Here is a 13,161-nt window from a genome sequence, read left to right on the forward strand (position 1 = left end):
TACAGATATCCTTTGTTCATTGTATGTTGAGTAAACTAAATTTCATAACTGGCCACGCCCACTTATGCAAAAAACATTAACACCCTCGTCATACATTGATCAGCGCTAGTTCTACGATTTAAAAGCTACGACAGCAAAGTTAGTTGTCATTGTTTATAGTTAGTTAGTTATAGCTGCGGTTAACCTACGTGAATACATTTACAATCGATGTGGGGAGAGGAAGGGATATGAACTTCAGAGGGATATCGAATGGGTATTGGGGGTGGGCTACACGTATGAGAGAAAATTTAAATAATCTTGCAGTGGATGGATGGGTGCGTAAACATAATACATATTATATATATAGATATAGATGTTTAAATATGTACAACTTAAAATGGCAATCCTAGGCCTAGAATACATCTAGTTTGAGCTTACGCTTACTGGTTTTAGTTGCAGTTACTTACATAGCAATTTCAATTACAAATATTATTTGTTGAGTTTCGGAGATTTCAGGAATCGGAACAAGACAAGACGGAAACCAGTTAAACATTCCCTTAAACTAGCAACTTAAATGAAAATCAACGACAGCGGCTTATGCTAGATACGGCAGTAGCCCCCGATACTCCTTTTCTTCATCGTGGTTATCGCTATCATCGTCCTCCTCCTCTTCCTCCTCCGCAGCTTTCTCCTCTTCCTGGTCGTCTTCACCTTGATCTTCATCCTCATCGTCCTCCTCATCTTGTTCTTCGGTGGCAGTGGCTGTATCCTCGGTGGCTTCCAACTCTGCTTCTCCAACCACATCGATTGCGGCCTCTACCGAATAGCCATCCCGTTCATTACTGGCATCCGGACCCGTATCTCTATCGAAATAAATATCTAAATTGGTGTCATGCGCCGCCAAAGCTTGTGGACTGCCGCAAATGGTGTTGCGCAGCATGCCTATGGAATTTTCTGACGAATTAGAATGCTCGTTAAAGAGTCCGATCTCCACAGGTCGCGTCAGTGTGGAGAGTTCGATTAGGGAGTTGGCTATGTCGTGCTCCTCCATCGCTGGATTGCCGCGCATCAGAGGATCGCCGGAATAAACCACTGCCTCCCAGCCAAACGAACTTATTTGGCCCGAGCTCGATGTGGCTGTCGAACTGCTGGCCAAACTGGCACTCTGACTGGACTGATTGCTGTGGCTGCAGCTGCGACGTCGTTTCGGTACACTGCATCCCGGTTCGGTATCCTCTCTTGGCGCTGAAGTCATCCCTGAATTGTGTGGCACCTCCTGCTGATGCTCGTCATCGGGCAACTGGAGCTCCAGTTTTAGTGGTTTCCTATCCTCCAGAGTTGCCTCCGCCTTTAGTGTCGCCCGTAAAGCACTGAGCTGCAGGTTTACAGTGCTATCATCATCGGAATCGCTACTGGAATTGTTGTTGTTCGTCTTGGGTTGACCTAAGGACAAATTTTTATGATTAGAACATTTTCTTTTAATCATTTTGAAGTAAATTGGTTGAAGAAAAGGTACTGTTTGATCTGATAGGATAGTTGTAGAGATCATTGTAGTTATTTCCTGTTCGGATAATGTGGTGAAATACACACATACAACATAAGCATGAGCTGTTATGACTCGCTTCATCCGGTCATCATGCGTCATTATCGCAAACCACTTACCGGACGACGCGCTGCTATCGCCCCCTGATTCGTCATCGGACGAACTAGGGCTGTCACTGCTGCTTTCCGGTTGCTGCTGGGGTTTCTGTTGGCTCTTCTGCTGCTGTGCCACTTGTCTCTGCTGTTCCAGCATTGCCAGCTGCTCGTGGCTCAGTTCCGGCTCTACATTCTGATCTTTGGGTTTCCGCTTACGAGATGTCCTTTTCCCGTTTGATACTTTCTTCGAACGTTTTTTCTTCGGCACCGGCTTGCGTGATTTTTTCTTGGGTGGCTCGGAATTGGTGGTACTACTGGCACTGCTGTCCTCATCGCTGCTGCTACTGAAGTGGAAGGAGGAGCTGCTGGAGCTGCTGTTGTTGCTGCTGCCACTGTCACTGCGGGCAGGCATGGAGGACCGCTGACGTGATCTCTTCGAACGTGTGGAGCGCAGCGTGCGCAACTGATCGAGGCGACGTGCCTCCGCCATGACCAGCTTCCAGTTCTTGCCCCTGTTCGCCGCTGCGCCACTTGTGCTGGGGCCCATAAACAGGCCCTGATCCCTGGAGGCCGGATCCACCGGCGAATGTGTCGCCCGGTCGTCGACACTTGCTGGCGGCGCAGCTTCGTTCTGCTCATTAACGAACACAACATCGGAGTCACTATTTGAGTCGAGGCTCACCTGCTCGGGAGTGCGCAGGTGTGGTGGCTTCAGCTCCAGCACAAAGACGCACTCATCGTCATCGCCAGAACTGCTGCTGCTCTGCAGTTCGATGTGCACACTCACTGGCAACGAAGCGCCTGCGTGCCTCCTGCTGGTATTGCTGCCATCATTGATGGCCGCCACTTCCGCATTTGCGGCCGCATCGCCATCGTCAATCTCAATGACCTCTGCTTCCTCGCTGGCAACCGCCGCTGGCCGTCTCATGCTCAAGTTGATGGCCACCGTTTGGGAGCCCACATTGGAAGTAGTTGTACGGCGTATGGAGATGCCCGGCAGCTCACTGCCATCACTGGCCATTGTCACGCTAAAGGAATGTGTGGCACCGGGATTGGTTACAATCACACTGGTCGACGGGCGTACCCTAGAGGGGCTCCAATCGGCGGAGAAGTCAGCGTTTACAGCATCCGCATCGCTATCCCCGACCTCCAATTGCAGATCATCACCGTTCGAGGACTGTGTCTCCACCATGTCCAACAGATCCACCTCCACTTCCTCGGCCACTCGTGCCGAATACTGGACCACATGGTCGTAGCCGATCATGTCGAAAGGGGAGCGGGCAAAGTTAAAGAGTTCGTGGATGAAGTGACTGGTGCGCCCGCCAAGAAACGGCGACAGCCGGCGACGGAATGTGGGTCCTAGTATGTTGCTCATGGGCAGGATATCGTTCATCAGCGTCATCACAGTATTTACGCTATGTGCGGCATTTCTCAGCAGGCACATAATGTCGCGATGGATCCAAGGCATCAGACGATGCATCTGGGCGGGATTATTTCTATAACCAAAGATTTGAAATCGAAATCAGTATGGGTAGTATGGTAATATAGTTATACAAACGCACCTGTAGAAACGGGCGCTCCACTCTCGAAAGTGTCCCGTCAAGCTATCGCTGACGGGCAGAGCATACAGCTTCCTATCGTACACGTAGCGTCGCCAGAGCTGGCTCAACGAGCCCGACGTGGCTGCATCCTGGTCGTGCCGGTAGTAGTTCATCAGCTCCACGCGATACGGCTCGAAGCGGCTGTACGAGTGCCTGCCAGCTGCTACTTCTGCAGCTGGAAGCACCTCTTCACCAGCAGCTCCCCCCGCAATGCCTGCTTCAATGTCGTTGGTCATGACGGCCTGGTTCTGCACTAGCGGCATGTACCTGGGACGCCTCACTATGTGGTAACGTAGGGAGGGATGATGTTCCGTTGGAACCGGCGATGAGGTCTGCACCGGATAACGATCGTAGTCGTCCAAGGTGCGGACATTGTGTATGATGGTCCTGAAGGGCTGCTTACACAGTGGACACTCGGGCTTTATCTGGAATGGAAGGTAATTAGAGGATTTAGATAATTGTTTGCTTGCTTGCTCTGGCCTGCGGACTACTCACCTTGCTCCACTCGCACAGGCACTTGAAGCAGAACTGGTGCATGCACGAGTCCGTGAAGCACTTCCTCCTGCAGCGGGACAAGCAGATGGCGCAATTGGGTGGCGGCGAGGAGCGCTCCGCTGATCCGTTCTCCTCCGTAGCGGATGCACTGGTGCCCGGCTCACCGGTGGCGTTTGTATTATCCGGACCTGCGGCTACGGGTTCCTCGGCCTCGTTGTCCCCCGACTCACTGCCGCTCTCGGTGAGATCTGCGAACTTCATGGCCGCAGCCGGAAGAGTACGTGTTCCGGCATTGGATCCTTCCGACCCCGGCTCCACAATCACCGATGCGCCCACCTCATCCGCTCCCGAATCTGGCACGTTGCCGGCATTACCTCCGGGGTTCTCCTCCGCCATTCGGGCGACTATATAGCGGCTATGTAGGCTGTAAAATCGGCCGGAAAATGGACGAGAACACGGGCTCGGAGTTTTGTCTGTACTCTGGGCTCCTCTCTCTCTCTCTCTCTCTCTGCTCCTCTCGCCCTCTCTCGCTCGCTCTCACTAGCACGCTACTCTATCATCTGGTTTGGAATTCGAGTCTCATGCGTCGTTTTGCAACGACCTTTTCCGGGCCAGTGGCCACATCATCTGTATTCCCTTGCGGTCTATATGGTGGTCAGTGGCCTGCCCCGTGATATAGCACTATTTTCGGGTCAGAATTCGCACTATATATTAGCTATTTTGACACCTGAAAATGCAGGAAACTCGATTTTTTATGCACTATGAGACCGTTCGTCGCGTACCGGAAAATGCTACAGACCAAGGAGGTGGGAATTTGTTTGAATAAAAATATAAATTAAAAATGTTTTGAAAAATGTCTGCTGTTCTACTTTCTGATCGAACTTGATTTAAATGACAGGGCTATGATCTCTGTTACAAAAAAGACATAATACACCATACACAAATTCAAAAGTGCGCTAGATCAATTTTCTTAGTAAAAAAATGTAAATTAATATTTTTAGAATTTCACATATTTTAGGAACGTAGATCTTTTACACAACTTTGCGAAAGTGCCATAGGTGTTACGGAGATAAATTAAATATTCTAGTAACTTCTTTTTATAAGTAGGAAAACGAAACATTTATTTTGATATTTTTTGGTATTTACTGTAGCGGTATTTCATTTGGTGAGCACGAACTGCTTGCGTTATCGATAGCTCTTTACTTTATTGCCTTTTTGTGGCGTCTGTTTCAATTTGTTTGCTTTCAATTGTTGGTCTAAATTTGGCCCCAAAATGAACCGACGCAACAAGCGGACGTCGTATTACCAATACGAAGTATATCTGGACTTCATGGAGGGCAATCCCCTGATGTCGCTCAACATACTGAGTCGCACCCTGGATGGAAAGAAGTGGAAGGAGCTCAGCGATCTGCTTAACAAGTGTCCCACGGGTCCCACTTTGTCGGTTGAGGAATGGCGAAAGGTATGTTGTATTCACAATTGGATCGAGTGTATAAGCCCACAGTGCCCGCACTTATAGCGCCTCAACGACTGGAAGAACAGCACACGCTCCAAGTACCGACGCAGCATCAATTCGGATGACAAGAACAATGCAATGACTCCTCTGGAGAACAGAGCTCTGCAGATTTTCTCCTCCCAAGCGAATTGTCGCGAGGCTTCAACACTGGAACTGGTGGAGGAGCCTCTGGAGCACGATGAACAGGATGATGAGGAGCCAGAAGAGTTGGAGGAGGAGCAGTACCAGGAGTTTGTGGCAGAGCCTCATGAGCATGCCAACCCAACGCTGATCAATGGTCATAGTGCAGCGAAAAAGCTAAGGCTTGATGGCGCCAGTGAGATTATCTACGAAGGTGGGTAGACGCAGACTTAAAGTAGGTATATCTTATAAATGCACAGCCTTGATTTCAGTCACGAAAATCACATCTCAAGAACACGGCGCAAAAGAACCGTCCGCCTCCTATGGCAAGAAAATCGAGGAGCAGCTGAAACGCATTTCGGACATACACGAGGCATCACTGCACTTCAGGATAGCCCGCTTCAAGTACAACAATCCCGGATTCGAATACACTCCGGAGTCATAGCCCAGTTCGATCTGCTAGCCATGCACATGGGGCACTATAATATGTGAGCTCATAGGGACCTGCTAATTCCGACACGAATTAAAAGTCGAGAAACTTTCAATGTGTAGTATAGTACGCATTCGTTGAAGGTTCAACAAACAAATTATACCAATTGGTCGTTCTTAAGGCTGTTGTTATGCATATCGTTCATCGAAATACTTTTCGCACATATTTTTTGAAGTGTATTATTATTGAAGTGTATTATAAACCGCTAATAAATGTGGTGACGAAACAATTGTTACTCCTTAGAAAAAGTAAAGCTATAGTTATTGCTTGATTTGTTTTAATTTTTGCACATCTAGCTATAAGCATCGCCTGGCGGAAATTTGCATTATCGCTTCCCGCCAGATGCGCACCACTGGCGTGCCGAATACAACCCTGCGCTGACAGCACCAAAATTCCACTAGAAAATCCCAAACGCCTGTAATTGTTTGTGAACACTTCGCATCGCTTGGTGGCGTCGATTTGCATTGGGAGGCATTTGCCAGCGATTTTAACACGGCATCGAGTACGCAGACACAGTGCAAGGATACCCGGATGAACGGCAAGATGGACCGCCGCAAGAAACGCACCTCCTCGGAGCAATACCAAATGTACATCGACATGATGGAGAGCGACCCCATTTTCGCCACCGGACGAGTGCCGCGCGATTACGACCTGAACTATTTGACCAAAAAGTGGAAGGAGCTCTCCGACCGGCTAAACAAGTGCAGCTCCGGACCCACACTGACGCCGGAGGAGTGGCGCAAGGTACGGGAATCACTACACACCCCAAATGTTTGCTCTAATCCCGAATTTCCTCCTTCGAATACAGCGCCTAAATGATTGGAAGAACACCACTCGCTGCAAGTACAGACGCAGCCTTTTGTCCACGGAAAAGGACATCTCGATGACTTCCGTGGAGACGCGCGCTCTGGATCTCTTTGGCAAGGTGCCCACCACCGGCGGCGAATCGATGCTCAATTTGAAGTCCGAAAAGGATGAGCACGACGACGAGATTGAGGAATTGGGAGAGCGCACTTCGGCAGCGTTTCAAAAGCAACTGCAGGCCGCCGTGGAGGAGGCCATCAACGATGAGGTGGACGAAGAGGAGATGGTGGAGGAGCATGTCGATCACGAGGACATGATGGAGGAGAATCTGGCGGAGGCCGGCATTACCGCGTCCACAACGGCGGTCAATACGGGCGGCGGCACCTATCGCACCATTGTCGTGGACAACACATCCTTCGAGCATGTCGATGATGAACCCCAAACGGTGCAGCCGCACGCCGTCGAGTACGTCACATCCCGCAGGCCTGCTGCCGCCGTCATCAATCCGGGCACGGCCTCCTCCGGCAACAAGCTTATCAACGGCGAGCTGCCCGTCAAGCGGATGCGCACACAGCCCAGGGAGCAAATTATCTACGAAGGTAACTTTCTCAGCTTGGAGTAACATTTTAAATATCATCATTACTTGCTTAAGAACACTTCATTGATTGATCATTGTGCGTCCTTCAATCTGTTTCAGTTAAAAACGCTTCGCGTTGCATTTCGAACATGCAGGCCGTGCCGCCGCTGCACAGTACAAAGCTGGAGCGGGAACCCAGCTCGCTGACGAGCGCGCTGGGCAGCAACGATGCCCAGCAGATCGCGCACCAACTGAAGCGACTGGCCGACATCAAATATGAGACACTGCAGTTTGAGATTGCGCGCTTCAAGTTCAACAACCCGGGCTTCCAGTACGACCCGCCGTCCTTATAGTGTCCCAAGCAGCAGGGCGAGATCAGTGGGTCTAAGCAATCAGCAAAAACTCCAGCACCAGCAGAGGCAACGGCGAAAGGATCAGCATTAGCAAAAGCAATGGAACGAGCCAAGTCAGCTCGAATTGTATAGGTCTTTTACAAGCTCTTCGGCATTCGAACGTTTTCTAGCTCTCCCCAGTCCTGCGCTCCGCTGGAACACAAAATCGTAACTTATAGTAGCCAGATTAGTTTAAAATTGACATAGAATTCTATTGTGTAAACAGTTATTTTCAACTTTTCAAGCACTTCACCTACGATATCCATATGAATAGGCATACAATTGTAATATCTAAAGTAAATATAATTGGACAAGTAATTTTAACGCGTTGTATGTAAATGTAAAGAATAAAGTTTACCAATGATAAATATGCGCCGCACAGACGTGCTCCACCTTTTGCCTGTTGTTGCATTTTTAGGTTTATTTATGACGCCGTGGCCAGAATCGAAGCCAACACGAAAAGTCCATTAATCAAAGCTAGGGAGATGGCGTCGACAACGCATATATGCATTGTGCCTGGGCTTCGTTTTGGCTTTTAGTTTGGGTCATTTTAACCTGACCGCCAACTAGTGGGCGCACTTTGTAACTGTCAGCAGCGCCTGGAGGCTCCGATGCGAAAGAAATCACTTGTGGCTGTTATAGTCTTCCGATGCTGATGCAACAAGTGCCGATCCAAAGTCCTCGTCTGCTCCTCCTCCTGCTCCTCCTGCTCCTCCTCCTCCGCTTGGATAACTGCAATGGGCAATAGATCATTTGCAGGCCGTGCGCTGCGAATCATAAATTACCGAAGACCAAGGTGGAGCGGTTGGGGCACAGACCTCCGCCATGGGACGACGCACGGCTTTCCGTTAGGAATCGTTGGCATCGCGTTGATAACTGCACAACACGTCGTATGCTTAATCTGTTCTCTATGCAAAATGCACTCAGCAAATTGAACTAGAAAACGATCTTCTTAATAATTTGTAATATTTCTCAGGAGCAAGCCTTATATTTCTATCTTTGCTGGAAGCAACTCAAGGATATTATTTGATGTTTCACGCTTGTATAGATTGGTCATTGCTTTTTTCTGAGTGCATCCCTTTTGCAACGTGGTGTCGCCTGTGTGGGTGCCGCTCGCTCTTTGATGAAAAGCCCGCTGGCAAAGCTGATTAACCCGCACACACACTTCGGCGGGAAATGAGTGTCTGGGACCCAGATGTCTTCTTCTCACATGGCCATGAAATGGAGGCTCCATCTGGGACTGGGACTGCGACTGCGGCTGGAACCAAGTTTGAGGAACTGCTGGGTCGTCGCTCAGAGTGCATGCCCAGTCCATTAAGCAGTTCGTGTTGCACTCGTTTCGCTCTGCCATCCACGGCTATGTGAGTCCATGGATTTGGGACTGGATATTGGCTTGGGCATGGGTTCGGGCCCAGGAATCGGGTTTGGGCTGGGGCCAGGGCCAGGGCACACATGACGGCCAGCGTGCAGAATTGATACCATGGGCGGCAGCTATAAAAATCCAGCAAGAGAAACTGCACAAAATAAAAGCCGACCGGCAATGTGAGATTCTGGGATACGTAGATGAAATACCCTTCGACTGAAGTGAAGTGCTTATAAATAAAACGGCAACATAAATAGGTACGAAAGTAGCCATTATAATATTTAATTACCTTTAGCAGCATGAAGGTAGACATTCGGTAATTTTAAAACCCAGTGAAGGATATAAAATCTGCCAGTTGGTAGCCCAAAACCCAACGTGTCCTTCCCCATGTATATTGATGAATGAATCCGTTTCGGCATGTTTTTAGAATGACTAACTCGAAACTGACAAAACAACGCCGTACTGAACTTTGCCATCCTGAATTTGGGCATTTTTTCGAAATAAAGGCAGGCAAAAAACTGAGCAGAATGTTGGCCACCTTCAAATTGGAGCTTTAAAGTTAGTGGGAGCAAAAAATGCTGCTGAATGGGATTATGGAAATTGTTGGCTGGCTGTGATGAAAACATCAAGCAGCTTTAAGGATCAAGTTCGAATTTATACACATTAAACATTTGTAATTTTATTTATTTATTGATAGAAAACTGGTGGCCTATCCATATCTTGAATTCATATAAGTGCCACTCAATTTTTTCATTATTGGTGACACTTTATGTCTTTTATTGCCACCACAATCATGTGGATACGTGATGGTATGGCGTCATGGTCAAGCACATATGCATGCTGGGAACCGCCAACTGGCACTGGCAACTTGCAACAGGCCACTTGCAACAGGCCACTTGCAACCTTTCGACCATTATTCTGGCGCAAAAGTGCAAAGCGTTTTTATGCCGGCGATTATTACGCTTGATCCTGAAGCACCGAAGGGTCAATTGATGTTTGTGATGACGCTGCAACTGCCACAGCAACATGCCACATGCAACATGCAACACCAATGCGGTCGCTTGCCCGCAATTTGCCTTGCAATTTTAAGCATAGGCGAATATCTGCCATTTCTTTTATTTTATATACATTTTTTCCCCTCCCTCCTATGCATTTTTGCCATGTAGCCGCTGTTGCTGCTGCCGAAAATTGCATTTCTTGGCTGGCAGCGATGAGGCATCAGCAGCCATAGCAATATGCGCTTTGCGCCGGACCCACTTGATATATCACTAGGCGCAGATAATGCCCCGCAGCCAAATTAGACCATCATCAAAGCCGGCTTTCGATATAGAAATTATTTATAGGCCATGGTGCAGAGCCGAACTGAAGGCGGTCAGCAATCGTAAATCTAAAGATCCTTTTCTTAAAAGCTTAATTCCGAACAATTATTGTTTGCCGGCCGGGATCTCTTCCTCATATCAAATGTGATGGCTCCCAGTGCCAGTGCCAGTCCCAATCCCAGTCTCGCTCCCAGTCCCTGGCATGTTGCTGCTGGCCAGCGTCTAATTATATTAGCATGATCTATGCCATTACGCGCACACACATCGATATGCGGCAATTAGTGCTCTGGACGGCGAACAAGTACAACTATCGGCTAAACAATATGGCCAGCGGGCGTTTATAGCCAACGACAGGCCATTATTGACGCCACTCGATGGACTGGCCATCATCGATTGCTGCGGCTGCTGCATGTTGCTGCTGCTGCTGCATCTGCTGCTGCTGCATGCAAATTGTCGGCGGCCCAAGCGCTTGGCAAAAGTCGAAAGGGGTGCGATGGCTTGGCCAAACTAAGCTGGAAAAAATATGAAGCGCTGAAATGGCGCCCTCTCTGCCGAAAGTCATAAACACGCACTAATTGCAGCCGTGATTTGTTGCACACTGCATTAATGGTGCTCACAGGACCCGCGCAGCAAAACAGCAGCAGCCGCAGCAGCAGCAGCAGCAACGACTCAAATCGATGCCTAATTGCCCATAAATGGCAGTTTTCGTTGGCGACATCAAAGCGTAAAGCTTTCAGCATTGGCCCAAGTGGCCTCGCTCTGATTTATAAACAAAATTTAACAACCAAACCGCGATTTAGGGCATTAAAAATGATGTAGTTGCTGCTGTTGGCATGATGTTGCTGCTGCAATTAGGCTACGCTCAGCCAGGTGGGGTGGTCCGCCATGTCGCCAGTGTGGCGATCGGATCGAATGGATGCAACTCGTCGATATACAAATCGATTGCTTGATCTCTCACTTGCAGCGGCAACGTGCAGCATGCAGCATGCAGCATGCAGCAGGGGAAGCACCAATCGCAACATGAAAAGTTGCTCGCGTGGTCAGCGCCAATTACTTAGAGCATATCAATTATATTACGGCAATGCATTGTAAAATAAATGCCCAGAATGATAGCTAGTTGCAGTTGCTGTGATGCTGCATGTTGCTGCTGCTGCTGCTGCTGCTGCTGCTGCTGCTCCTGCTGCTAGTTGTAATTGAACTGCGCGTATTGCGAAATTATTATTTTGTGCATTTGCAATTGCAAGTGCCTACTGGCTGGGGCACTGCACAACCTCAACCTTCCATCCTGCGTGTCTGTTCATATGTTTTCATTACTTTTGCCCATTATGCGTGTACGTGACGCACAATTTGAAATTGCCAGGAGTTGGGAGTCGGCAGCATGGTTGACTGGCTGAAAGGGAGGGCTTATAAGCCGGATACCCGGCGTCCAAATGCACACAATCCCAGCCAGCATTGACTTGCAACTCCTCCTCCATTCCAGCCAGCTCCAATCCATTCCACCGTGCATCGTCGTCTGTTTGTGGCTTTTGTTTGCTGTTCAAGTTTACAATTTTAATGCACTGCCACTTGACTGTTGACAGTGGCGCGTTGATGTTGCTGTTGCAAGTGTTGCTGCTGCCGCTGCTGCTGCTGTTGCTGTTGCTGCTGCAAGTGTTGCTGCTGCTGCGGTGCTGAGTGTGTTGGATTATTGATTTTATGCCCCGTACGTGAACGCAACCTTGCCGCACTCACTGGCGTTGCTGCTGCTGCTGCAGTTGCAGTTGCTGCGGCATTTAGCTCTCATTTTGCACCGAAATGAAATGGATGTTTATGTTTCCGTTTCTGTTGAAGCCATCATATGCTGATTCACGGTGTCGAGGGGCGCTTTATTATTCTTTTTCGGAACCAAGGTTAGCTAAATATGTGGAAAAGAGGGAGCTGGGCTCTTTCAGACGGACGCAACCTGATGACACACACTTTTTGAAGGCATTTAAGGCGAAAAATTAATATGCAGGTTTGTTATAATATTTGTATTAGGTCGTTTTCTTCAGAAATCGATACTTCATTCCTAATTCTACTCGTTCTTGAAGTGCACAACTTATTGCGAGCTAAGTACAAATATGTAGTAATTCAAAGCCAAGTTCAAATATTAATTGCTTTCAATTTTGATTCGAAGCTACCGTAAGTGGCAGATTCTTCTTTGTAACCATTCCAGCTTGAGCCATTTTGTTCTATTGGCTACCATGGCAAACAATTTTGCAGGACAACCTTTGGGCCACCTAGATCTGGGTGACCCAGCCCCATTAAGGGCACCTCCAGCTCCAATCGCGGCCATAAGGGGCCAGGAATGGATTCCCGCACTGACATCGTTAGGGCGCAACAATTGCCGCAATTGCTGAATATGATTGAAGTACTTTCGGAGGTAACGAGGCAGCGGCGACGAACATGGCCTCCATATCAAGCTGGCATCAAACAATTTCAAATGGATCGGATGAGAAATCGACGGAGCTGGCCAATTGAAGCTGCAATGCTGCAATGCTGCAGTTGCTCATGTTGCTGCTGCGGCTGTGGCTGCTGTGGCTGCTTTGTATGCATGCAATGAACGTGATCGGCTGCAATTTCAGCGAGTGGAGAACAAAGTGGCCAAACCGAGAGGATTGAAGCCGATCGGAGCGACAATGTTGCTGACGCACAGGACGTGGCTCCGATGTTGCTGCCACATTTCACTGGTCCCGATGATTGAAATTCTAAGGCCAGTGTCGGCATCTGGAATACTGCATCCGAAACTGACTCCCAGACGAAGTCGCAGTCCAAAGCCGTCCGACGCTGACCTTTTCGCATGAGAATCATCGACGGCACCCGGTGATGGATGCACTGCCACAGCCAAG

At 48.8% G+C, this 13,161-nt stretch overlaps 3 protein-coding genes across 4 annotated transcripts; 2 read left to right on the forward strand and 1 right to left on the reverse strand.

Annotated features, from left to right (window-relative positions):
- Nucleotides 1-259: 259 nt before the first annotated feature.
- On the reverse strand, nucleotides 260-4,637 carry LOC6547127 (E3 ubiquitin-protein ligase Topors). The gene is made up of 4 exons (XM_026979942.1): nucleotides 3,714-4,637; nucleotides 3,180-3,643; nucleotides 1,642-3,113; nucleotides 260-1,422 (listed from the first exon to the last, which is right to left on the reverse strand). Exons 1-4 carry the CDS (start codon nucleotides 4,107-4,109, stop codon nucleotides 575-577), a joined length of 3,180 nt encoding a protein of 1,059 aa, XP_026835743.1. The 5' UTR covers nucleotides 4,110-4,637; the 3' UTR covers nucleotides 260-574.
- Nucleotides 4,638-4,839: 202 nt separating this feature from the next.
- LOC6547243 lies at nucleotides 4,840-5,855 on the forward strand. 2 transcript variants are annotated; one of them, XM_001974724.3, is made up of 3 exons: nucleotides 4,840-5,175; nucleotides 5,233-5,563; nucleotides 5,610-5,855. In XM_001974724.3, exons 1-3 carry the CDS (start codon nucleotides 4,987-4,989, stop codon nucleotides 5,792-5,794), a joined length of 705 nt encoding a protein of 234 aa, XP_001974760.2. In that variant the 5' UTR covers nucleotides 4,840-4,986; the 3' UTR covers nucleotides 5,795-5,855. The 2 variants fall into 2 exon arrangements, with proteins under 2 accessions (XP_001974760.2, XP_026835744.1); XM_026979943.1 differs by having other exon boundaries at nucleotides 4,841-5,175; nucleotides 5,622-5,855.
- A 356-nt stretch (nucleotides 5,856-6,211) lies between these two features.
- Nucleotides 6,212-7,984, forward strand: LOC6547242. The gene is made up of 3 exons (XM_001974723.3): nucleotides 6,212-6,583; nucleotides 6,648-7,242; nucleotides 7,341-7,984. The coding sequence occupies exons 1-3, from the start codon at nucleotides 6,371-6,373 to the stop codon at nucleotides 7,571-7,573; spliced, it is 1,041 nt and encodes a 346-aa protein (XP_001974759.1). The 5' UTR covers nucleotides 6,212-6,370; the 3' UTR covers nucleotides 7,574-7,984.
- The last annotated feature ends 5,177 nt before the right edge of the window (nucleotides 7,985-13,161 follow it).

This window comes from Drosophila erecta, unplaced genomic scaffold, assembly GCF_003286155.1.
Source record: "Drosophila erecta strain 14021-0224.00,06,07 unplaced genomic scaffold, DereRS2 tig00000092-arrow-pilon, whole genome shotgun sequence".
In the NCBI taxonomy this organism is placed as follows: domain Eukaryota; kingdom Metazoa; phylum Arthropoda; class Insecta; order Diptera; family Drosophilidae; genus Drosophila; species Drosophila erecta.

Bases quoted from the DNA above. Each gene is read 5' to 3' on its own strand.
- LOC6547127 (XM_026979942.1), bottom strand. From the start codon at position 4,109: ATGGCGGAGGAGAACCCCGGAGGTAATGCCGGCAACGTGCCAGATTCG. The intron at 3,644-3,713 runs GTGAGTAGTCCG...CTTCCATTCCAG, and splicing joins GCCTGTGCGAGTGGAGCAAG to ATAAAGCCCGAGTGTCCACT. The intron at 1,423-1,641 runs GTAAGTGGTTTG...ATTTGTCCTTAG, and splicing joins CGATAGCAGCGCGTCGTCCG to GTCAACCCAAGACGAACAAC.
- LOC6547243 (XM_001974724.3), top strand. From the start codon at position 4,987: ATGAACCGACGCAACAAGCGGACGTCGTATTACCAATACGAAGTATAT. The intron at 5,176-5,232 runs GTATGTTGTATT...CCGCACTTATAG, and splicing joins CGGTTGAGGAATGGCGAAAG to CGCCTCAACGACTGGAAGAA. The intron at 5,564-5,609 runs GTGGGTAGACGC...ATAAATGCACAG, and splicing joins CAGTGAGATTATCTACGAAG to CCTTGATTTCAGTCACGAAA.
- LOC6547242 (XM_001974723.3), top strand. From the start codon at position 6,371: ATGAACGGCAAGATGGACCGCCGCAAGAAACGCACCTCCTCGGAGCAA. The intron at 6,584-6,647 runs GTACGGGAATCA...CTTCGAATACAG, and splicing joins CGCCGGAGGAGTGGCGCAAG to CGCCTAAATGATTGGAAGAA. The intron at 7,243-7,340 runs GTAACTTTCTCA...AATCTGTTTCAG, and splicing joins GGAGCAAATTATCTACGAAG to TTAAAAACGCTTCGCGTTGC.